General features: G+C 30.0%; 1 protein-coding gene across 5 annotated transcripts; it reads right to left on the bottom strand.

Moving 5' to 3' along the window:
- Window positions 1-11957: 11957 nt before the first annotated feature.
- On the bottom strand, window positions 11958-23030 carry LOC112273468 (uncharacterized). Of its 5 annotated transcripts, none has more exons than XR_002967033.3 (26): window positions 22659-23030; window positions 21175-21287; window positions 20580-20715; window positions 20168-20266; window positions 19962-20030; window positions 19615-19749; window positions 19454-19525; window positions 19068-19123; window positions 18699-18858; window positions 18409-18573; window positions 18170-18254; window positions 17598-17837; window positions 17168-17322; window positions 17003-17045; window positions 16507-16664; window positions 16048-16158; window positions 15831-15899; window positions 15436-15579; window positions 15164-15238; window positions 14727-14903; window positions 14499-14584; window positions 14050-14104; window positions 13485-13610; window positions 13261-13362; window positions 12901-13052; window positions 11958-12502 (listed from the first exon to the last, which is right to left on the bottom strand). XR_002967033.3 is itself a non-coding variant. In XM_024502302.3 (26 exons), exons 1-26 carry the CDS (start codon window positions 22707-22709, stop codon window positions 12428-12430), a joined length of 2871 nt encoding a protein of 956 aa, XP_024358070.3. In that variant the 5' UTR covers window positions 22710-23028; the 3' UTR covers window positions 11958-12427. The 5 variants fall into 5 exon arrangements, 4 of the variants coding, with proteins under 4 accessions (XP_024358070.3, XP_090101203.1, XP_090101202.1 ...); XM_024502302.3 differs by having other exon boundaries at window positions 12901-13014; window positions 22659-23028; XM_090245077.1 differs by having other exon boundaries at window positions 12901-13014; window positions 20580-20800; window positions 22659-22962.
- Between the last annotated feature and the right edge of the window lie 3492 nt (window positions 23031-26522).

The raw sequence follows: 26522 nt of genomic DNA, 5'->3' as shown, positions 1-26522 counted from the left end.
TATCATTAAAACTAAAAACAATTGAATAATGGCAGTTAACTATGGGATGAAAACTTTGTTTACATTTTGCTTGAATTAGTTAGTTTTTTATTTTAAAAAATCAATTCATAAATTTTAAAATTTTAATGTATAATTCTAAAAAATAATAATAATTGAAAATAAGATATCTATGTATGTCATAAAGTATGTTAATAATAAAATTAACATTTTTCATATGTTATTATAATATTTTGTTGATTTTCTATCTATTGGCATTTGTGTACTTGTTTTTGTTGAATCTTAATATTTTGTTCTTGAAAGATTATAATATGTTTCAAAACTAAAAGGTTTCTTTGTACTGAAGTGAATATTTTAATTCATAAAAAAAACATTCATGCATATATAATCTACTTTTTAAAAATTATTTTAAAGTATATTAGCTTATGTATTGAAGATTCTATGAATCAAAAAAAAAAAAAATTAAGTCTAATAATTTTATTTGTATATATATTTAAAATATAAATATGTAAAACTCTCTGACGGTTATTCCAAAACACAAGAATTGTAAGCTACCAAAGGTAAAAACTCAAAGAAACTTCAAAATATTATTGGCATAATGTCAATAACTATTTATTTTATTTTATTTTATTTTATTTTTTTGAAGAATCTAAATATTGACATAATCTGAACTTTCAAAAATATCAAATTTTAATGATGTTATTTATTCAAATTTTTATCTGTTATTTAATTAATTTTAAAAATATCACTTATTAATATATATTATCATATTTTATTTTAAAAACTAATAAGCTAAAGAATATATATATATATATATATATATATATATATATAATGCTAATTAACTTATTTTTATTTAAATTTATTTCAAACTATTTACTAATAGCTATTTAATATTATACTTCTTGTATAAATATTTATTATTTATGGTTATTATTAATTTTAATACCAAATTTCATTAACATTCTCAAAAGAAAAGTATTTCGTTGAACAATGTGAATTTTTAGTTGTTATAAGAAATTAAAAAGATAGTAGTATAAAATTTTATATTTCTAATTCTAATTCTAATTAGTATCTACTTGTTTTAATAAGAATTCTAGTTTGTAGCTAAAGTTGAAATCATTTGTATTGATTTCTTACTATTACAATGGCTTCTAATTAATATATTTTAAGTAAAAGTACACCAATAATGGATGTCTAGGTGCATTTGAATCATTTATTTAATTGATTGTTTTGTAATAATTAAATATCTCTAAAATATTATAATATATCAATTAATATATTATCTTTAAAAATTAAGATACAACCTAATTAGTTATTCTATTTAATAAGAGGGATTGATTTATATGGCCTTTTCTTGGTTTGAAAGTTTTCAACTTGAATAATGATCACTCTACTTCTTGTATTTAATACAATTACATTAAATACTAAAAATTACATTATATGGCTAAATCACTTACTTTTTATTTGCATGCTATAATTGAATAGTATACCTAAACTTATTTGCCTTGTGTTACAAATATAACAAGCACTTGTAATTACTTAAATAAAAAGAATTAGGTAGAAATAAGCAAAAGTAAATGGAATTAATAATATCTTAAGACGAAGCTTTTTAGAAGCTTCATAGATGTTGATTTGATAATAAATTTATGACATGTTATACATATTGACTACTTCTAGTAGAATTTGGCCATGTGTCGCATATATAAGAAACTTATTTTGCAAGTTGGATATATGTCTTATAAATTGGACATATATTAAAGGTCCTATAGAACATAATCATGTAACTCTTAATAAGATAGTATACATGGAGACAAGACTATGGCCTTTCTCACTCTTATCAGTGCTTTTTTTGTTCTTAGTTTTGTTCAAGTGTCCATAATTTTTTTTATTTTTGGCAATAGCCATTTTAATTTTAATATTATATTAACTTTGAGTGATTTTCTATTTTTTCTAATGACACAAGAATATATTGAATAATACTAATTTTCTATTCTTATTTTGTTTTAGAAGTGAATAAATTATCTTACTTCCCTATTTGTATTTTAAAAAATGTAGATTATCCACTTTTAAAATAATATTTTTATTTTCTACCTTTGATTCTTTCTTTAAAGAAAGTAGACTATTCTTCTTTATAGATATTTTTAATTGATATTACAGATTGTGGATAATCCTCGTCTAATTTAATTGATAGATATATTAAAGTTGTCTATTATAGAGATGAAAGTAAAAATTATGAATGTTATATTTGATAGAAGTGAGAATAGATTTATAATTAATGCACATCTTTACAAACTTGTCTATATTTTTAGAGTGAAAATTTTATATATTACCAATGTCAACTATGGATGTATTATTCTTGTACCTAAGGAAGAAATAAATAATAAAGTCCGATATCTACACCAAGAAATTGTGCAATTGAGAGAAACAAGTTGATGAACTTCATAAATCTAAAAAGTCTTGTTACTACAAGTATGAAAAAGGCAAAGATTAGTATATCAAAAAAATTTGATAGAAGAAGATAAAAAAAATTTAAGACAATAACAAGTCAAGTTCTATGTAAGATTATATCTTTACCTATATCTTCATGGATTTACTCAAGTTAAATTTAGAAATAAATTCCTATCTAGAAGTGATTTTTCTTAATTAATCATTTTGATAAAAAAAATATTCATTACTCTTATATGATTTAAATTCATTCTTGGAGGTATTTATGGCCACATTTGAAGAAAGTAATTGAAAAAAGATAGCAGAGACAAAACTCTTACATTTCCAACAAACATCACAATCAATTACTATATATGTTATTGAATTTTAAAATATTGCTTGTAACATAGATTAGAATGATAAAGCTCTTATTAATCAATTATTATATGGATTAAAAGATAATGTCAAAGATTTATTATTGAGAATGTTGAAAGCAAATTTATTAAAATAATTTATTGCTCAGGACATTGCATGCAACAATCAATTTTATGAAAGCTGCAAAGAACAAAGATTTGAGTGAAGAAGAACAAGTTAAGTCATGAAAAAAATTCCCAAGTTTTTAGAAACTTATTCATCAATGCTAAAACCTATGCAAATTGATATGATATATTTTAAATCTTTTATTAAGGGGAAAAAAAAAATAAAAATAAAAATAAAATAATATTGTAAAGACAGATTGTAGTCAGCATTGTATTCAATATATTCTAAAGAAGCAATGCAACCACAAAATAAAAAGCATGGTTGCCAAATTAGACAATATATCAAAAAATAAGTTTATCTATATATAATAAAAAACATGTAGCTTGAAACTTATGCAACACCTAATAAAGATTTTATTCTATTATTATATCCTTCATCTTTCTTTACAATAGATGTTTATTTAAAAACCAAAAACTTATAAATTTTCAACCTTGTTAGATTCAAGAGCCTCAAATCTCATTTTGTAGACATAAACTTTGTTAAAAAATAAAAAAATGTACATATAAAAAAAACTAAGTCAATGCATGTAGAAGTCATGGGTAGATATCATTTGTCTTTTGGAAATGTCACCTACAAAATACTTCTTATTGCTATTGTAATACATGATTATATAAATTTAATAATATTTAATGCTATTAGATTTCTTTTTAATTTAGTTATTATAGGTTTTTTTTTATAACTAGAGAAGTATAATCCTTAAATAGACTAGATTTTATATAATCTTGATTTTTTGATAATATAACTTGGATTTTTATTAGTCAAGTAGAAAATTATAAGTCTACTACAACCAAATCCTTATTAAAAAGTACAATTAAAAAGTTCAATTTTCTTTTTATGCATGTTGTAAAAAAAGAATCACCTTTACTATTTATATAACATCTATTTTTTGATAAATGGAAGATTTTATGAGATATTTTGATCTAGTAAAAAGATTTTATAGTTTTCTTTAATATATATATATATATATATATATATATATATTTATTTATTATTTTAAAGTATTTTTCTTATAATTATCCATTTGATCTTTAAGAAGATCTCAATTTTTATTTTGATCAATCTATATTTTTTTATAAAATAAATTGGCTACACTCAAAGAATTTATTAATAAAAAATTAGTCAAGAACTTCATTTTTCATTCAAAATCTCCAATAAAAGCTCCTATTATATTTGTAAAGAAAAAAATAAGCATTACAACTAATATGTATAGATTATTGAAGGTTCAATGAGATCATTATCAAGAATAGATATTATTTGCTTTTAATATTAATACTTCTTGATCAATTGAATTAAGCCAAGATCTATACAAAAATAAATCTATAAGAAGTATATAATTTAGTCCATATTAAAAAATAAGATGATTAAAAGTTCAAAAATAGATATTTTTTATAGAAATATGAATGGATATTTTAAATATAATGTTATCTTTTTTGGACTTCTATTTTTTTTCTAATATCTAATAAATGATATTTTTTAAAAGTTTCTAGATGATTTTATTGTTTGTTATCTAGACACCTTTTTAATCTATTCTAAGAACTAAAGAAAAGCATAAATTTTAAGTTTGTTATATATATTTCTTCAGTTATAAGTTTGTCTTTATAAGTCAAATATAACTTTAACTTAGACAAACTTAAGTTGAATAAAGAAGTTGCAACTTTATTTCAAGATATAAAGTCAACATTTATTACAACTCAAACTTTATATGATATTAACTTTTCCAAGGCTTTTTTTATGGAACCAAATGCATTGGACTTTGCCTTTAATGCAATATTGTTATAAATGAGAGAAGATGACAAACTTCACTTAATAGCTTTTTATTCAAGAGAATTTTTAGCAATTGAAATTAATTATAAGATTTATAAGAAATAGCTTCTTGCAATTTTTGGTTCTTTTCAAGAATAGTGCCATTAACTAAAAGGTGCTTCTACTGCAATTTTAGTGTATATAAATTACAAGAACCTCAAGTACTTTATGTTAGCAAGTATTTTCAACTGATGCCAACCTTGTTGCAATATTTCAATGTTGAGATTTGTATTTAATATCACTTACTGGCTATGAAAATAACAAGGTTTTTATAATATCTTTTCTAAAAGTTTTTATTTTTTACCAAAAAAAGATGAAACTTTTAATTAATAAAAAATTATTCTTCTAAATCTAAAGAAATTTTATTTTTGAACAATGAAATCAATGTTGATAGGTGATTCAATATTTCTTAATAAAGTCTAATTAAATGTCATGAAATCTTCTTATTTATGATATTAAGAATATTCTTTCAAAATCTCACAATACTTCTAAGTTTGAGTTGAAGAAAAATCTACTTTATTTTTAAGGATTTCATATATATTAAAAGATAAAATATATATTCTTTAAATATATCTTAAAATTTAATTACATAATATTATAGATGCAATAAGATCTTAAAATTAATCTTAAGAGATTTTTGGTACTATCAAATATAGAATGCAATTAAAGACTTTATACAATCATGTGATATTTGTTGAAGATCAAAAATTCTTCAACTTTAATTTTATAGACTTTTTCAACCACTATCTTTATTGGAACAATCATGGTTTTTTAATCTCAAATTCATAAGACTTTATATTTGTGATAGTAGATTATTTCAATAAGATTTTACATTTTATATTATATACAAAAACTATCATAAATGAAGAAATAATTAATTTTTTTCTTAATAAATTATTTATTACTATTATATTTATAAAATAAAATTATATTAGATAGACTCAATTTGTGTTGTATGTGCATTTACTAATATATGAATTTACTAATATCTTTTTGCACTTTAAATTTATTTGGACTTTAAAAAAAAAAATTTAAATATTGAAGGTAGATAAAAAAAAACCATATTTTTTTTTCATCCTTAAAAATTTGGATAAATAAAATGGATGAATTAAATTTTGAATCAATATCTAAAATATATAATCATCTTTCATTAAGATAATTGAAAAACTTTTTTGCCATTAGAAAAGTTTGCATATAATTACATAATATATTATTCTATTTAATATACATATTTTTATACTATTTATAATTATCATCCATGTCATGATAATTTTGACTTCTCAAAGGTTGATAATCATGAAATGAATGATTTGAAAAATCATTTAATAAAGCTACATACAACAAGAAAAACAAAATTAAATGAATCTCAAGAACTACAAAAGATTACCATAGATATCTATTATAAGGAAAAATATTAATTCTATGTTTGCAATAAGATATAATTACTTTTTTGTAATATTAAGACTATTTTTTATTTATTATCTAATCAATCGAGTTGAATATTGCTTATACCTATAAAAGTGTATAAAGATCCATTTTCAATCTTTACATTTTTTATTGAGCCATAAAAAATAGTGAATTTATCAAAAAAAAAGAAAAATGATATTTTCTTCTTTAGAAGTTAATAATAATCAAGAATTTGAAATAAAAGAAGTCTTAAACTCAAGGCAATGCCAAAATTGATTAGAATATTTTATATATTGGTACAAATATGATATTAGTGAATGCACATAAGAGCTATTTAGGGATCTTGAAAATGCAATAAAGTAGGTTGATGTCTTTAATGACCAACATCCATCAAAACTAAGATGAAGAGTCAAACAATTTTTAGCTATAAATTAAACAAGATTCAATGAATATTGCATTATATCTTCTATCTTTATTTATAGTTTCTATGTATTTGTAGTATTAAAGAAATAAAATAAATAAATCAATAATTAATATATTAAATTCAAGGGCTATTATTTGCTGAATTATTAGAAGAGATATTCAAATCGTCACAATCTTTAAGGTAACAAAATAGAGATAAAGATCCTCAAAAATAACATGTTATATCTTAAGTCAATAGCAAAACACAATGCTTTTGGTATCATGATCTTAAAAGAGACTTTTGATGTCTTGTAATAATATTAGAGGTAGAAACCATCTTTGATGGTATTTAAAATTTTGCTTTTAAAAAAAGTTATAAAAGCCTCAACAATGATTAAATAACAAGATGGTTTTTTTGTCCTACTGTAAGATACTATTGATAATTAAAATGACCTATCAAAAGTTAAAAAGATTAAAATTTGTAGCAAATATAATTTGTTGCAATATATACTTCCTCAACATATTATCACTGCTCTTTATGAAACTTATCTCTAAAAAAAGAGATAATATCAAAGATATAATAGATATTTATAATAATTTATATAAGATAAATTAAGTAGAAGTAAATAAAAATATTTAAAATTAATAATATCTTAAGAAAAAGCTTTTTAAAAGCTTCATAGATATTGATTTGATTATATAAGTACTTGTAGGTGATTAGTAGATTAAAAAATTAATCAATAAATTAGCCACATAGTATATATATATATATATATATATATATATATATATCCACATAGTATATATATATATATATATTTCAAGAATATAAATTTTAAAAAACTAAAAGATCAATAAACTCTTTCATTATTCAAAAAGATAAAAAAAATCATTCAAAGATGGTATAATACTAAATTGGAATCGATATTACCAAAGACAAGAAAATTAGAAAGTCTTAAAATAAGACTAAGGACTAAAAAGGCATTGATAAGAGTAAACAAGGTTTCACTCTTATCTAAGTAAGAGCTATGTGGTGATGTTCTAAAAGACCTTCAACACGTGTCCAACTTTCAAGTCATATGCCTTAACTTATAACGCAAGTTTTTTATGTGTGTTTTACAAATTCAACTTGTACCATAAGCTACCAGCACATACAATATGTCACTAACTTATTAGCTAATTTTTTAACCTATCAAAAAATCTAAGTCTTGAAGGTTCTTTATCTCTTTAGCACCACAAATATACAAAAATTACAAATAAGGATAGAAAATAGAATGCAATCTTTTTTAAACCATATTTCTTTTATAGAAAAGATTTGCTATTCTTCATCTTAATTTTGATAGATGTCATTTATAAAAAAAACATCAATTTTTTTTGTTGTATTTCCAAGAATCTTCATTAGCTTCCATATGTGTTTACTAATATCATATCCGTACCAATGAACAAGATGTTTTAAGCTCTTTCAATGCCACATTGATCCTAAGACTTCTTCCATCTCAAATTCATGATTATTATCTACTTCTATAGGAAGAAGTATCATTTGTCTTCTTCTTGAAACATTCACTATCTTATATGGCTCAAAAAGGAATAATTAAAATATAAAATAGATCTTCATAGATTTTTATAAATGTAATTAATAAGGAACTATATTGATTTGTTCACAAATAAAAAATGGAACAAGCCTATAATAATCCAACTAGTCAAAAGAACAATTAGCCTTAATATTGCAACAAAATAATTATAACTTATCACCAACATAGAATTAAGGTTGTTTCTTGCAATAGGCATCTACATTTGTCTTTTTTTATTCTTCAGCTTCTTTTAATTATGTCTTTATTATTATATATAGCTTAGATAAATAATTTCTTAAATCTTTTATCATAAAATTATCAACTTTTAAAAAATCAAAGGCATGAAGTTGTAGATGATATCATATTTGGTAAAGAAAGGCATTTATTGAATAGAAAAATGTATTATATAATTATAAAAAAACTTTGTCAATGAAAAAAAAATAGTCCAATTATCTTGTTGATGGTTGATAATACATCTCAAATACTATTCCAAAACTTAATTTATATACTTCATTTGTCTGTTGCTTTGAGGATGGAAAGCCAAAGATAGTTTCATATCCAACTTTAGAAACTTAAAAAGAATTTTCTAAAATCTTAATACAAATTGAGTTTCTTTATTAAATATAATATCTTTGAATAATCTGTTATAGCAATAGATATTATTAAGAAAAAACTTATTTATTTCTTCACATGTGATAGATTTTGTACAAGATATAAAATATGCCATCTTCATGAAACAATCTGCTATCATGAGTATAGAATCATATCAATTTGAGACTAAAAGATTCATCATAAAATCCATAGAAAAAAAGACTACAATTTTTTTAGAATAGGTAATGGCTGAAGATGTCCATAAGATTGATGATAAGAAAAAATTTATTTTGAACAAAGGTCACATGATTATACAAAGTCTAAGATTGATTTCTACATTTGAAGCCACCAAAAATCTCTAAATACTAGCTCCAAAGTCTTATTGTATTAAAAATATCCTACTACTAAGAAATCTTGATAAGCTTAAAAAACACATAATTATGCTTTGTTTTCTAGAACATATAAATATCTCTCAAAATAGAATAGATTATTCTTTAAATTAAATTTTAAAATATTATAAAACTTAGAAAAAAATATTTTTAGTATCATGAATAAGAGAATCAAAGGACAAACTCAATTGCACTTCTTTAGAAAAAGGTTGAATCAATAGTCAATATTGATTTCATTGCTCAAAAATGAAAATATTTTGATTTAAAATATATATATATATATATATATTGATCAATAGCTAAAACTTTTTTTTTTATTCAAGATAAAAAATATTTAGAAAAAAATCTAAAAAACCTTATTATTTTCTAGATTATTAAATGATTTTGAAAACAAATCTTGATAAAGACTTGCTCGAACAAGCTTGCAATAATTCAAAACATGTATTGCTATGAAATACTTAAATTTCTTGTGATTCTTAAATAAGATGATTGGATTAGAAGTATCTTTTAAGTAATATTATTATTTTTGAAATGAATCCACAATTGCAAAAAGTTCTTTGTTGTAGATCTTATAGTTGATTTTGGTTATTGAAAACTTCTTAGAATATGAAGCTATCAAATAAAGCTTATCACCATCTCCCATTTGTAACAACACCACACTTAAAGCAAAGTTTGATGCATCTTTTTTCATAGAGAATATCTTTAAAAAATTATTGTTATACAAGATTGATATAAAATAAATATTATCTTCAAGACTTCAAAAGATGCTTCAACTTCTTTACTCTATTCAAGTTTTTCTTTACATGTCAAACATTTAAGAAAAGTTGCAATTTAAAAAAAATCCTTCATAAAGATCCAATAATAATTAATAAATTTCAAAAAATATTGCACAACTCTTATTATTTTTGGAACATTCCAATCTATGATAGTTTGGATCTTCTTAGGATTTATCATTTCAAATAATGGCTTTAACCTAAATAATATGAAATACACACTTTTCTATCTTGGCATATAGTTTTACATCTCTAAGTTTTTGTAACACATGATGAATATGAAGTTCATGCTTTTTTGTGTTCTTAGATTAGATTAAGATATCATCTAGGTAGTAAATGACAAAATCATCAAGTAACTCTTGAAAAACATCATTGATTAGATGTTGAAAAGTAGTTGGTGCATTTGTGAGTCTAAAAGACATGACATTATATTCAAAATGACTATACTTGATTTGAAATGTAGTCTTCTATTCATCTCTTTTTTTTATGTATACTATGTTGTATGCTCTCTATAGATCTATTTTTATATAGATCTTTGCTTAATTGAGTTGATCAAGAAGTCTTAAAATAAAAAATAAAAGATATCTATTCTAGATTTTGAACTTGTTGAGCCCTCAATAGTCTACAAATATCTACAATAATCCATCTTTCTTCTTCATAAATAAGATAAAAGCTTGTATTGGAGATTTAAAATAGAATATGAAGTTTTTAGCCAAGTTCTTGTTAATGTGCTCTTTGAGTGCAGCCAACTTGTTTTGTGATAAGTTATAGATTGGTCCAAATGATAATTAAACTCTTTCTTGAAGATCAATTCAACAATTATATAGATGTTGCTTTAAAGGAATATCTACATTCTTTTTCTTAAAAACATCTTGACAATCTTATACTAACTTGGAATGTTGCTTGTATTAAAAATGGATGTGGTATATATGGCAAAAGATGATCCTTCTTGTGTAGCATGCATAAAAGGTCTCGCACCTATCAATAAGTATTTTATTATATTAGACATATGGATTTTTACTTGACTAATAAAATCTTGTCTTAAATATAAACAATATCAAGGTTACCAAAAATCTAATCTATTTGAGACTTATACATCTTCAACCACAATAATCCTAAAATAACTACATTAAAAAGAAATCTAATTACATTAAATATTATTAAGCTATTATAACCACTAATTCCTACATCTAAAGAAATAGTTTTATGAATAAGATCTCCAAAAGACAACAAATAACTATTTATTACTTCTATATTTATAGATTTAATAATAAATGTGATTGGTTTTCATTGATTACAGATCTAGTAGTAGAAAAATGAATTTAAATTACATTTCTTTTTCATGATGGTTAAGATGGATAGATTGATTTAATACAACCTTAGGTCATTTTAATATCTTACTAAATTTAACCAATCAAAAAAAATTAAGTTTTAACCTTTCATCTTCTTTTACAAGCCTAAAGATTTTTTTAAATTAATTAACATAATAATAACAAATAGTTCTTCCTTTCTTAGTATATTACTAAATATATATGTGATGCCAAGTAATTATCTTTCAACAAGGTTCCAATACTAACAATAATATTTTGTCATTGCATGGAATAATTCTATGCAAAGACATAGTTTAATAATTTATATCTTTTATGAAGTATTAGAAAAAAAATGTAAAGTATACAATAAAATCTTTTAAATAATCACAAATAATCATGTGGATTCAAATCACTTAATTACTTTTATTTCTTGTACCTGAACTTTTCCAATCAGATTCTTGGTACAGTTACATATTAGAATCTTCAGAATAATTCTTTAGATAAAGAATTCAATGTGGAAACTAGAGCACATTAGTAAATACTACGTTAGGAACTGCTTGCTATGAGATCAAGCTTTAAAATATTTATGAAATCTCAAAAACTGTGTTTATGAATTCTGGAATGCTACTAACCTTGTTTCAATCACCGAATTTTTAGACTAGATGTAACTTCAGATAGTTTGCAAGTGATCAATCAAAGCTGACAAGGACTTTGCAGTTTCAGGACACTGCCAGTTCACAATTCATGGTGTCGCAAGAATCATGAAAAGTGATTACCAACCTAATATTTTATCCAGATTTCAAAAATGCCCAACATAACCTACTTTTCTACAATAAGAATATTAAATCAATGCTTATCACATTAAGTCAATAAATAAATGGGATGCTCAAAGGCACTACTGTAGGCTGGCTGAGAGGCACGACATTGCCAAGTACAGCCGAACGTACTGCTCTGGGAATTAAAATTGGTCATCGAGTCAGAGGTAAATGTTAAAATGGCCCTTGGGTTCGATATCAGTGAACCGTGTAAAGCACTACCCAACTTGACCTCGTTTTGTATTAACAATCCTTTCATGTCAAACGATATTAGAGGGGTATCGTAAGAAAAGAGCCACTTGAGACTTCGAAACTCGATAGTAAAAATGTTGTCCCCATGCACAGCTCATTACAGCTCCCGCTTACAGCTTTATGGAAACCAGTGATAGGTCAGATTAAGTGCTAGGAACGTGACCGCTGCGTGCGGTGGTAGAGTAAGTAACCTGCGAAAGCTGACATGAGGAACGTCCATAATACCTAACAAGGCAACCAGAAGGGGAATGGTGAGCCGGAATCACCTAGTAAACTTTCTAAATATAGAGGATGAATCAGATATACAACCTCCTCATCTCATATGGCAAATCAACACAATCAGATTGATAGCATCAGAAACTCTTCATTCGTATCAGGTCATTAGTGCTTCTTTTTCGCACTTGTCATGCACTTGTAAGCAGAATCAACAACCTACCAGGAATTCCTTTGGACTGTTTGGTGTTACCGAAGCAACCTACTTTCCCACAGAACTTACCACTAGAAATAGGAAAACAATGATTCGAAAGACGAGTCGCACATGGAATAAGCTACTCATTAAGGAAAATATAGACAAAACGCTAGTTACAATTTCGCAAACAGTCTCGATTTAACATTTCACTGACCTTGTTGACCATGTTCCATTTTTCAAGATTCCGGACCCGCATGTTTATGTCTTCCCAGACGCACTCCGCTAAAACTGAAGGTTCCTCAAGAATCTCAGAGCCAGCACTGGCTCCCTGCAACAAAATTACGGCGTTGACATGCAGAAATAAACCTGGCGAACTGAAACATCTTAGTAGCCAGAGGAAAAGAAGGAAAAATGAGAAGGAAAACAGATAAATCCCGAGCTACCTAAAAAGCCCTAAACCTGATGAACTAATGCACTGTGAGAATCGTCGCAAGCCACCACGAAACACCCTGCCCCACATAATAACATCAGAAAACTAAGAATCACGCGCATCCCATGCTTATTCAAAACAAACCTGGGCTTGAACGTAATCCACAAGTTCCTGCAGGCGTGCTGCCTGTGGATCCTCCACACCCTTCTTATGTCGGCCCGTTCCAAGTATAATTTCTATGTATGGCTGATTAAAAAAAAATGCGTTGAAATTCCAACTTAGTGTCTGATCGGCATCCAGCATACTCAATTCAAGTTACAGATGCAAATTTCAGCTCGGTCATCAGAAGTGCAATAGGAGGCTCGTACCATAGTGGTATAACTGCCCTCCAAATTGAGGACTAGTCCTGCGGTTGCAACCGTCTCTTTGTTGGAGCCTTTAATTTGAATATATGGAGTCGGAATGTTATGTAACTGGTCAACTTCAATTAGAAGCTGCCATATATCAACATGCACCAAGTGCCATATCATCAGATAGCAAGACACAAAGCACTGTATTAACTGTTCACAATCCATGTAACCCAATTGGATACCTATTCCGCCTATAGGTAAGCAGAAATTACAAAACTTAAGTTACTTGAGTATATACATAAAATAAGTGACTTGGCGATAAATTTCGGCGTTAGCATACAAAAGAAAGACTTTACATCAGTTAAATGAGGTAATTTAAAAGTCCCACTAATAACCATCATTAATTGCAATGGTTACAGGGAGGGCAATAATTGAAATATTTGGAATTAATTATACATCTGTTTCAGATAATAAACAGATTCGCGAAAATATCAACCAAAATCACAGGAGTTCGTACACAAGTTCGATAAATAAAAATCGAAAGCGCATAACAATTACAGGCTAGAAGTAGCATAAGGAAAACCTTATCGTCTTGGTATATAGTTGCTGTAGCCTCGATGTAAGCTACTGCTTGATACCTGTGATTCAAACATATTGAGTGAAATTGCCAATCGTTGTCAATGTCTACGAACTTAAAAACTGCACTGCCTTGTTGTAGGCAATTCTGAAAGTGACAAGTTCAACAACAAACCGAACTTATGCAGCCGGCGAAGGACGACATAGAGTGCATAGATTATACAATGCGAAGAAAATCCAACAGTAAAGGATCGAATCACCGATTTAATCACTCCTGACTACATTGGCTTTGAATAGGACTACAGCATACCCATCGAATACCAGCAATATTCATTCAGTCACAAAAAAGGGATCTACTGCAAATACTTATATTTGAATGGAACAGTAAGCATTAGTAACCCATTCAATCAAAGAGTTAAATCAAATGATAAATGTAAGTATAAGCACTATTCTCACCCGAGTGTCAAAAGCCCCGCCACAGTTCGGACACTAATATCAAAGTCCACCCTGGGCTGGATTATGAAATCTCCTTCTCTTATAGGCTGCGAAATGCCAAAACCAAGCAGAGACAATAAAATTATACAAAACCAGAAGCAGCTCATAACGAAGATTGAAAAGAGAAAACGCAGTCAAGCTCTCAAGTCTGCAATATAATCATTGAAGATGCACATGCTGGAACTGTACCTCACGGATCAGAAGTGCGAACCTTCCTTCACAGTTTCTCACTCGAATCCAATTGCTTTCTGTACCATTGCCGTTTTTGGGAAGACCCGGTAGGTGAAAATATATGTCAGTGAATTTTTGCACCGTTTTCACTATCTTTTCTGGGTCCAATATTTTTGCTATCTCCTCAAATGAAACCTACACAAACGACATTTTCCACAAAATGAAGTACTTCAGTGATGACATGAAAACTAAGTAAAAATCTGAACATCAAATTAGTGGATTTCTGAAACGATTAGAAAATAGCATTCTACTATGTTACGTGTTTCATTATACCCAAACAATAGTTCATCCAAACTGAACCATAACTGTCGGCATGCTGCAATTGCTCGAAATCCAACAAGTTGTATATTGGAGACACACTACAATAAGAGTTTGGGGGGAAAACTTGACAGTACCTGCTTACTGCTTTTGAGAACGAACATTGAGCTTTCAGGGGAATGAACAGGATCAAAGTCATTGGAAATTTTCAACTGCACACATTCATATAAACTAGTATGACACAATCCACTACACAACAATCAATCTCAAGTTCGGTGTAAGAAGCGTAACAAGGAACTGGATAGCATCCTCTATGAATGGTGAAACTAAGCTTGTACAGCTTTGAATTGCCTAGATTCGTGAAATTAAACAACATTCTTGACTTGATTCAGGGGTAAGAGAAACCGACATGAGCATGAACAAGATGAGGTTCAATATCTTGTTGGAACATGGGAAAGACTGTGGTCATCACTTCTTGCTGTGAGATGGGCCGTCCGCTCTGTTCCAACTCCCTTTGAACTCTAGCAACCAGATGAGAATGCACACCTCCAACCTGGGCATATGACTCAGTTCGTAAAGACTATCCAAGACACTTGGGAAAGAGATTGCAAGATATTGATAACAATCTGGCGTATCCTGTCTATTCCAAGTATGAGCCTATTTGAAAATTTTATTCCGCTCTCGGGCCTCTGAGGCACAGCCCTTGAAAAGTATGTTATGTACAGGATACATAAAAAACCTCAAGCATACTATGTTGGCAAGCACATATAACCTGATTCCCTCAGCAAAAGAACTCGTCATTACCACAGCCACCCAAAGATTCAGGAATGGTCGAATGTTGGGATGCAACGCGTACACCCCTTCCAAAATGACCTGATGCATCCACGCCATCAGTCACGCCGTCCAGGTTTGAAAACAAGTCGCAAGACTTTGGAGACAAAATGCTACTAGGATTTCCTCCATCAGAAACAAATTGAAGCACACAATCAAATACCAAAGTGCAACAAGGCTTCAGACTGACCACACCGCAGTCTTCAGTAACTGTGAGCTCCTTTGAGCCACTTCGCACATTTTTCTCAAAATCGAATACAGGAATCCTGGTTGAAGGTAAAGTTTTCAAATCCTCAATGTTCTGCAAAAGCACACACGTGTTTCGAGACCCTTTTTTTCTCTTGTCCAGACAGCACGAAGCAGCTATTCAAATACAAGCGAAGTTCAGGGACAGAACTTGAATTCAGTGGTGCACTTTCAGGTGATTAGCACATATCAGAACTCAACACACAATAGTTACAAACCAAGTCTAGAACCCTAGTATTCAATAACTAAAATCTTCACCAAGCCTTTATAGTTCTACTGACATGTATGATGTAGTGGTGGCATCGATCTTTATAAAATGAAAAACTATCAGAAATTTGGAACTATTCACCAAGAAAGACACAATCCACAATCCATCAATATTCACTCGATATTTCGGGGTAACCTTAAGCAATAGAGGCAAGTCCAACGTGCTGAATTCATCATAATTAGAATCCTTCACTTCTTCGGCATTAATATAGCTCTCCATAGAGATAACTTCACAACCCACTATGTTTGCCATCTTGTGGGCAAAACTAGTCTTGCCAGATCCACTCGGTCCACCTGTCCATGAAGAGGGGAATGTCATAAACAGCGTAACAGAATGATGTCACTACATTTAAAACTTTGCACAACATAAGGTGAGAATGATGAGAACCAACTTGCAGAAAGTTTCAAGTGACAGACACGAAAATCTAGACAGATGCACCAGTGTACAAACACGGCAACTTTAGAACACCATGGTGATAGACATATGAGAGAAAATGCGCATTGCTGATATCAAAGACGAGGATGCATTAAGCCAATTATTCTTCTTCTATAATGCATCCTACGTACACAATCTCACTACTTAAATTGAGCGTCGACAAGCAACAAAGTACAGCGTAGAATTGATTCAGTACCAATGCCGACAATCACAGGGGGACCTCGTGCGTTAAGGAGTGTCTGCAAAACAAGGCAACGTTAGAAAAGCCATGATAATAAATAAGATGTCATCTAAACTCCTAAACATAATCTCACGCCAGCATAATCTGCAAACAGAAATATAAACAGAGCACAAAGACTACCTGAACTGCTTGTACAGCCAAAAGAAGACCTCTATCAAAGTCAAATGTCTCCGACATTGGAAGAAGCTTGATTGCATCTTTTGGAGACATCACAGAATGATTTAAACCCGGAACTGCTGAAATTAAGGAACCAGTCTCAGGTACTATATCATCCTCTGCAGGGTGTAAACTCCCCATGTAAGCCAGTTTAGAGAGTTAAATCGAATTTCATTATGGTGCCACACTACAAAAAATTATTAAAAGCCTCAAGGCACAGAAACATATGAATCTCTTGATGCTAGAAAGCGCCTTAACCAAGAGGTCTGAAAGAATGTTATCATAGAAACTCAAAAAAGGCATATGCAAGACTCATTCAATGAAGACAATTACGGAACAAGAGAATCAAAACAATAGTTAGAAGGGGGAACCACAAGGGCAATGTGATCTAAACCTCTGACAGAAGTTGTAAGGTGCCAGGACCCGATCACTGGGTCTATATCTGACTTAGTTGGCGACCTCGTCCAGGTCTCCAAGGTGTCCGAAGGCTTCAGAGGAGACAACTGTTTCAGCCGGATTGGAACTGGTGACAACACACTCGGCTCTCCTCTATTCAGAGGTGCTGGAGGTGTAGGTGTTCGTGAACCAGAAAATGCTGAAGTTGGCAGTGGCGGTGAATCCAATCGTGGAAGCCCTATATACAATCATGACAGCAATGAGTATGGACTACAATTTCAAATGAGGAAAACAAGCTTGAACCTAGAAAGCCCGGTAACCATGAACATGGTCTTCAAAAAAGAACTGCTGCACTTATAAAGGATAAATGTTGCAGGGAAAATATGAACCTGAGTCCATAGTAACGAACGTTATTATGAATACAGGTTCATAATTGTATCAGAAACGCAACTTGGATTTAGTTTGGTCTAAACCTCAATTTACACCAAGCTAAAATTCAAATCACCTCACTTTTGAACAGATATGTTCCACCGAGAATCTTCAAACTATAGTTGATAAAGAAGAACCAACCTTTGATATCTAGTACCATTTCCATGTACGATTTTGTGATCCATGGCCCATCAAGACCAATTGCAGCTGCTTCAGCTGCCACAACCTGCTTCAAGTTTCATCCTTTCAGTTCAGATACTTGTTTTTTGAACCAATAGCTCGAAATATTCTCCAAGCATACAAACTGAAAGATATCAAAACCACTCAATGAAATTCGATACGACCCCAACTAAGGAATCCACCTATGAGAAGACGCTTACCTTGCGATCAGTCCCTTTAACTTGAATGAAAAATTTATTCACATCATCAATTGTCTCAATAGATATAGATACTTTGCCATTATCGATAATGGCTGACTCTCGCTTAAAGCTCACGGCAACCTGATATCCTAACGCTAGTAAACCGCCTAACGTGGTCTTCCCCACCTATCGAAACAGAACACAGAACACAACTTCCAGTCAATTGTTGTACGAAAAGTAATTGTTTGTGACGCCACAAGGAATAATTAAGTGTATAGGAACAAGCTAGCTCCAACTTATTCATCACATACCTCAAATTCAGCTTTGGGTTTAATAATAAAAAATTTGTCAACAATTCTCTGATATCCCTCCGCAAGTTCATATCTGATGCCACACTGCCTCATCCTGATCCAGTCACTCGTTTTTGAACTGTCCTGTTGGGCTGGAGGTCTCAAGTACATCTCAATATATCTGGAGATAAACATTCAATCCGTATCATTTCGGTATCTATCCAGAATTTTAGTGATTTAAGACCACCAAGTTTATAAAAAGCCAACATTTACAAGGATTGAAATGACTTTATTTGTGAACTACATTCCAATTTGTCCAAATCATTCAACGACTTTGCCAGTGAGCCACAGCCTCAAGTGTGACTGAAGAAGGTAAAAGATGATACTTACTGCTCATGGCGCACATCTTCTGAATTGAACAGCATCTCAATGGAAGTCTTCAACAACTGAAGAGAGGTTCATGGTTGAGTGAAGATCTTCACGTTAAAATGTTCAAGCAATCCAAGAACAATGGTAGATTAAGCACTACGCAAATATCAATATGTGTGTGTGAGTGTGTGTGTGTACACACACACACACACACACTTATACAGATTCTTGGTTCTTGGTTCTTGGTTCTTGGTTCTTGGTTCTATCAAAGAACCATCTGGAAGACCTTCTCCTACAACGACACTAAATCCTAACTTTTGTACACCACACCTGTTCAATGCATAGCGTCCATTAAGGATTCATCACATAGTTCAGTAACACAGATGCATGAATACAAGCTTGTATACCTGCTTCTCTGACTTCAAAATGTAATATGGTTCGCGGAGACTTGCAGAAACAAAACTGTTGCTAATCCTGATCTGTTTATGAACACAAAAATGTCAGTGCTTGCAATCAAATATGCAGTAAACAGCTCAGCATTACGATTCCTAGGATCGAAATATCATACCTGAGCATGATGGAGATCCGGTTCAATATTTGTTCGAAAATTAGGAAAAATACTGTCTATCAGTCGATCCAATGACAAGGTCTCGCCAATGTCCCGACGAACTTTTGAAAGCAAATTAAAATGAACGCCTCCAACCTGCAAACCTAGTTCTTACGTAAGTCCAAATGTTGCTGGAAAACCCCACATGCACATTACTGGTTGATTACATTGCAAAAACGACCTGCAACAACTTGTTACACGGGGAAAACGATTCCTAATTGCAAAAATCCTTTCACAAATTCGAGGTATATTAATTTTAAATAAATTGTTTTCAAAACACCTTGTAAAATTATATAATGTACACTCACCACAGCCACACTGATGTCCAGCAGAGGACGCAATCTGGAATGAAGTGCGTAAGTACCTTCAACGAGAACCTGGCAGAAGATCCATCCATAAACGACGACAATGAGAAAGTTCAGAAGAGAGGTGTAAGGTAATAAGCAGAAGCGCACAAAATATAATTTCAATCCAAATGTAAGGGCAAGTGCGAGCTTAAGGTGAAGAGCCTTACCACACCGGACTTCGGAGCCTTCATCAAAAGAAAACCTGAGCGCTTTTTCTCTTGGAAATCAAATTCCGGCATCATAATATCCTTTCCCTTCAACAGGTCCTGTCCCACTTGAACTGAGGTATAAGTAACCAAATCAACTTTGACCAAAATACCATGAAAGTTCGCAAAATTGAGCTCACCTAATGTCTATGGAATCACGAGTTTAACTTAAGCAATCTAAGTAATCGTACAAGTTATCACGGGCGGCCAAAAAGCACATATGGTATGACATAATAAAATCTCAAAAAAACAAAACAAAACAAAACAAAAAATCTATTGATTTTGGCAACATACTTGATCATACGAAGTAATTCAAAATATTTTGTATGTCTTCAGATGGACTGCATTACAAGCATCAGAAATGCGAAAGTACCTCCAAATTTCGAATTAATAGCATAAAGTCGAGGGTATCAAAGTCGTTGCTATCATCAACAGACAGTGACGGATCGTGGTAGTTCTCCATTGACACAACCGCACCCCCAAGGACAGAAGCGATCTTGGTGGCGAGGCTACAGATTCCGATAATGCCTCCAGTTAGAGAACCGACTTGATATGCTTCATTCTTAGACACAAGCACTTGACGATATAACGTTTCTTGAGACAGCACCAAAGATTGTCAACGGAGTATCAGTGGGTTCAAGATCAATGAATTCAAGAAATCCTTGATAATTCACGAGCATAAGATTGACTCCACGATTGGCCAATACAATCTCCGGGAAGTTTCAACGAGTTAAACCATAATAAAGATTCTAAAAGTATTCTTGCTTAATGCAACGAAGCTTTCATTCCCACCCTGATCGAAGCGTTTCTTACCTTCTCACAACATAACTACTGCTCATTCCTACTTCACAATAAGTGCAAGAATTACTTTCTCCTACAAAATCAATAACAGTGTTCAAGATTAACTTGGTTGTGTAAGCATTATGAATTTGAGCTGATGTTCCAATTCTTCGGTGGAGATGTCAAACCTAGACTTTCCCGAGCCACTCGGTCCACCTATGCCAACTGAAACCGAGCCTCGCTTCTTATCCCGAAGCTCTTGAATGGCACGCACCGTCAAAAAGTAGCCATGGTCAAAAGACTGTCAAGAAATTACTAGATAGGTCAGTTAACTTTAAGACAAGAGTACTATATCGTTCTTGATGCCTGATATAAACGAGCTTTCCATGGAGCATTAAGAAATTTATGCATAGGTCATTTTAAACAAACAATATCAATATACAAAGCACAGCATGCACTGAAATATACGTGAGCAGGTTAATATGGATCTAATGGACAAAAACGATTAGGTAATACTCATAATAGGGCACCCGCAAAGAGAGAGTTCAAAGAAAATCTTCGCAGTGCTTGAACGGAGATTAAAGCAATCTATAAAAACCAGGAAAAACAACTTTGAAAACAACGATCTATAAATTGATTGTTCTCTCGGCAAGTGTGCTCGAAGAGCATAATCATGAAGATGCGGCATTGGCTAACAATTTTCAGAGCGTGCATACCAAGGGTTCTGAAGATTGCAGCCAGACTAAACGCTTGCGATAATGAGAGTTAGGGGAAAGTTGAGCTTACTAAGCTCAATTTGAACTTGACGTGACCCAGTCAATAAAATACTTTCCATACAGATTCCACTTTCCACAATAACTGTGAGTGTGATGAAAGTTCAAATCGACCTAGATGAGCAATTCAAGCCCAAAAGCAGAAAATTCCAATTACGATTAAGCAGAAATCACGGTTCCCTAAAATTGAAGATGTGGAAAATAGTGAAGGCCTCAGCATCAACTGCGGCTCTGCAATTCTATTTCTATACAGCTCATGACGGACTTCTATACCTGTGTTCCTCCTGCAGCAAACAGATCCAATCATTTCTTACAAAGAGCAATCCCTGCGGTTGCCTGTATCCAACCTTAATATTTCCGGCGCCAAGACTGCAATCGTACCTTTCCTGCATACTTCGGGTAGATACAAGCAGAGATGCCGATGACTACATATATTTTAACACAGGTATGCGATTATTCACCTCATCCCTTCTGCGTCCTAACACGGGCGCTGGCAATCAGCGGTCATGCTAACAGTAGACTTTTAGAAGAAAGAGATTCCGAAGTAATAAAGAGCGAAAATGACAAACCAATTTCGACACAAAAGACTGGATTCTTGTTCAGCACCAAAAGAGCGTCATGATACGCAGTCTAGAGGCAATCCAATGACAAAATTGTATTTTAAAGTAAAATTCAAGAAGGCCAGGTTGGTGCTTTTCTTGCAAGTGAAGCAATGAAAATGCAAGTGAAACAGAGGAAGTCGATACAAGGAGATCGCAGAGCAAAAAAAAAAAAGAAAAGAAAAAAAAAAAAGAGGGGTATCTTTACGATTTCCTTCAAAGCAACAATGGTCACAATACGAATGTAAAGAATGCCAAGAAGGAAAAAAAGAGGAGAAAAGAAGGGTGAGAGGGGCGTACGACTTGGAGAGGAAAGGAGAGGAGCTGGTGATGAGAGGCATCGTCGTCCATAGCTGCATCCGGAGGGGGAGTGGGATCCGGCGATGGTGCGGATGGCTCAAGACGTGGAGAGGAGAAAACAGAGCTAGAATAAGAGACGAGAGGAGATGTGGGAATGGTGATGCATGGTAAATTAACAGCAAAGAAAATTACGAAGAAGACAAAGAGGAAGACGAAGGAGAAGAAGAAGAAGAAGAAGAAGAACCGTGGAGCGCAACTAGGAGGAGGAGGAGAAGAGGATGGTATCGGTGGGGATCGGAAGGACGACGTTGAGAGAGAGAGAGAGAGAGAGAGAGAGCGAGAGAGAAAGCGCGCGGGGGGGGGGGGGGGGGGGGGGGTGGGAGAGAGTGAGAGAGAGAGCATTTAGGCTGAAAGGTCGTTGGTTCGTCTCCGTCACCGCTACTCTCCCTTCAGCCCTCCCTCCCTTCCACACTACTCTGTCTGGTCCGCCGGCACTTTCTTTGTCCTGACTTGCTCCCGAAGCTCTCGTCACACACCGAAACCTGGTCTCGCAATCCAACTTCCCACACCCCACCCCCTTCCACCTTCCCTCTTCCCTCTTCCTTCCCAGGCTGGCTGTGTTTGTTTCTGTCTGTCGCTGTTTCACGCAATGTGGAACCCCCCACTCCTCCGTCCCCCGTCCCCCGTCCCCTTCACACTGGCCGCACTGCAACATGGTCGCTATAAATAAAGCATGGTGAAGTAGTATTCTTCTCTGCTGGACAATGGAGCACCGCACACACCATCATTGCCATGCGATGCTATGCTATGCTGGACATTGCTTGCTAGATTCCTACCTTGCTTGCTTGAACGAAGAACGAACGAAGAATAAGAGAGAGCTTCAACACCATTTCCACCACAATATTCATGAAACCCTTTTCTATCTTCATTTTCTATTGGATGCCAAATATACTGTATGCAAATCTACCCTCCATTATTTGTAAATTCAGATTGTATATATGTATATTTTTAAAGTTAGCAACTAATTTCAAAATATTAGAGGTGATCACATATATTTTACGTATGTAAGTTGAAAAAAAAAAAAAAAAAAAAAAAAACTTCAGAAAAGGACTTTGTTTTTAAATGGCTAATGCAATTGAGTATATTAAGGTGATTAAATATGGATATATTGGTGCAATGGCTTTTAAAGTTTCAAAATATTTATAGAAAACAATAAGATTTCTCTGATAAATTCTAATATTTTAATGTCACAATGTTTTTAAAGTAAAAACAATCATTTCTTTGAGAAAAATAATTTGATTTGATTCATGATTTTTTAATTTTTATTTTTTTTGTAGTTTGTTTCATTTTGGTTTCTTTAAATTTGATTTTTGATGTTTTTAAAAATATAATGATATCTTCCTTTTTAAATTTAAATCAGCAAACTATTTTAAAATCAAATTATATATCTTAAATTATCTACTCAACTTATGTACATAGAGAGAATTTAAAAAAACTTCTGCTGATACACAAATTAAAACATACATTAGTTTGTTAATGAAACAAAAAAATGAGAGTTGGAAAAAGGAGGGAAATGGAAGGGGGGTCAAGATGAAGGCTGGAAACAAAGGAAATAGGGACTGACAACAAGGAGGGTGGAGCTAAGAGCCATAATTATAATGATGGTTTCTAGAGACGATCCATTTTTTTTAATGATGATTATAATATGATGGATAAATGGCTATTGCCACACACAAAAAGATCATTCAATTTAGTAAATGGATATGTTATTTTAATAAATAAATAAATATATATATAATATTCTAATTACTATTCTATAAATAAAAACTAAAATATGAAGATAATCAATTATTCAAATCAATGTTTTTATTATTTTATACAAATATAATACCAACATTTTTTCAACTCTATAAATCAAAATAATTATTTTCAATTATGTTTCAACATAATGTATAACTACTATGATAAATCAAAATTCTTATTATTTAGTACATAAAGGATTAAAATGATAAACATAATCATTTTGAATTTTACATTTGTATGTTCAAATTTTTCTTTATAAATAGCATATATTTTTAATTATTATGTTTAACAAAAAAATATGCATATTAAAAAAAGAAAAAAATTAATATATATTTTTCTATTTTTACAATCAATAATTTTAAATAATTAGTATTTAAAATTGTACAATTTACAAGTTTATAACTTCAAAAATATTAGATGTCTTATAAATATATGTAAAATGAAAATAAAAATTATCAATGCATTGAATAATGATACAAATTTTAACTTGAAATTCTCAATAATAATTTTTAAAAAATATTAAAAGTATATATATATATATATATATATATATATATATATAATAAATTAGTGTCTAAATATCTAAACAGATTTTGAACTGAATTATTTATATTTGATATCATGAATATCTTTGAAATTTGAAAATTTCTAATTAAAAAATAAAAAATACTATCAAATATAAATATTACAATCAAATAACTATATATAGTAGTATAATTTAAATTTGTTTATTATTAAATTTTTAAAATTTTCAAAATTAGATTATCCAATATAATTAAATATAGTAAAATATCTGCCATAACTTTAAAAGTTTTTATTGTATTAAAGAAAAAATTAGAAATAAAAATTATAAAACTTATAATCAATTTAAAAGTGTCATATTTATGTGCAAACAAATATGACCAATAATTATTTAGAAAAAATTGATGATTGTTACATTGTATAGCTATAAAAATTATCCATTTCATTTTTTAATCATAATATAATTTAATTTATAAAAACTTGATTGAAAACTTGTTAAAATTAAATCTAAAATATATAAAACTATGAAGTCTAAATTATTTATTTTTATTTGATTTGTATAATATTAGAAAATTTTGAATATTTTATAAAAATAAAAATATTTTATTTTTAAAAATAATATTTATTTATTTATTTAAGAATTTTTTAAATAATATAATCTTTGATTTTTTTCCAAGATTAAAAGAAAAAAATAGATTGACATTATTATACTCTAAATATTAATTGTTATTAATTTTTATAATTATTTTATATTAAATAAAATAGATTTATATTTTTGATAATGTTATTAGTAAAAAATAATTAAATTTTCAAATAGGTTAAAAGAAAGGAAATAATCATGTAAATTATATTTAAAAAAAATCCAAAATCAACATTAATTAGTTACATATGTTAATTAATTAAGATTTATTAATTAATAAGTATTAAATAAGTATAATTAATTGATATCATTAATTAAATATATTAATGTTAAACTTACTTAATATTTAATTATTCTTTTTTATAGATTCATTTATTAATAATAAATTTTATTTTCTTATAATAAGTTTTTTTTTGTTATTTCTTCTTAAAATCACATAAGTACCTTATAATTAGATTTTTTCTTTCTTCTAAAACAATATATATATATATATATATCAATCTTCTATATTTTTTAAATAACAAAGAAGTGGTTTTAGGATTTTAAAGCAACATTTATTATAGACATATATATTTACTTAAAAAAAAATATTAGGTAGACAATAAATGTAGATAGATTTTACAATATCTTGTAGTAAAGCCTTTTAAAAACTTAATAGATGTGGATTTGACTTAAATGTATTTGTAGTTGGTTGATATGTTTGAAATTTAGCCATATGTTGCACATATTGGTAGCTTGTGATACAAGCTAATCTTTTGGCACACAAATAGAAAACTTGTTTTATAAGTTGGACATGTGTCTCAGAAGTTAGGTATATGTTAGAAGTCTTATAGAATGTTGTCACATAGCTCATAGTTAGATAGTATATATGGAGGCAACACTAAAACTTTCTTTTCTAC

The sequence above is a fragment of the Physcomitrium patens genome, chromosome 20 (assembly GCF_059467195.1).
Source record: "Physcomitrium patens ecotype Gransden chromosome 20, ASM5946719v1, whole genome shotgun sequence".
Lineage (NCBI taxonomy): Eukaryota > Viridiplantae > Streptophyta > Bryopsida > Funariales > Funariaceae > Physcomitrium > Physcomitrium patens.
The sequence above is the reverse complement of the archived record's forward strand: the minus strand, read 5'-3'. Positions and strand labels throughout refer to the sequence as shown.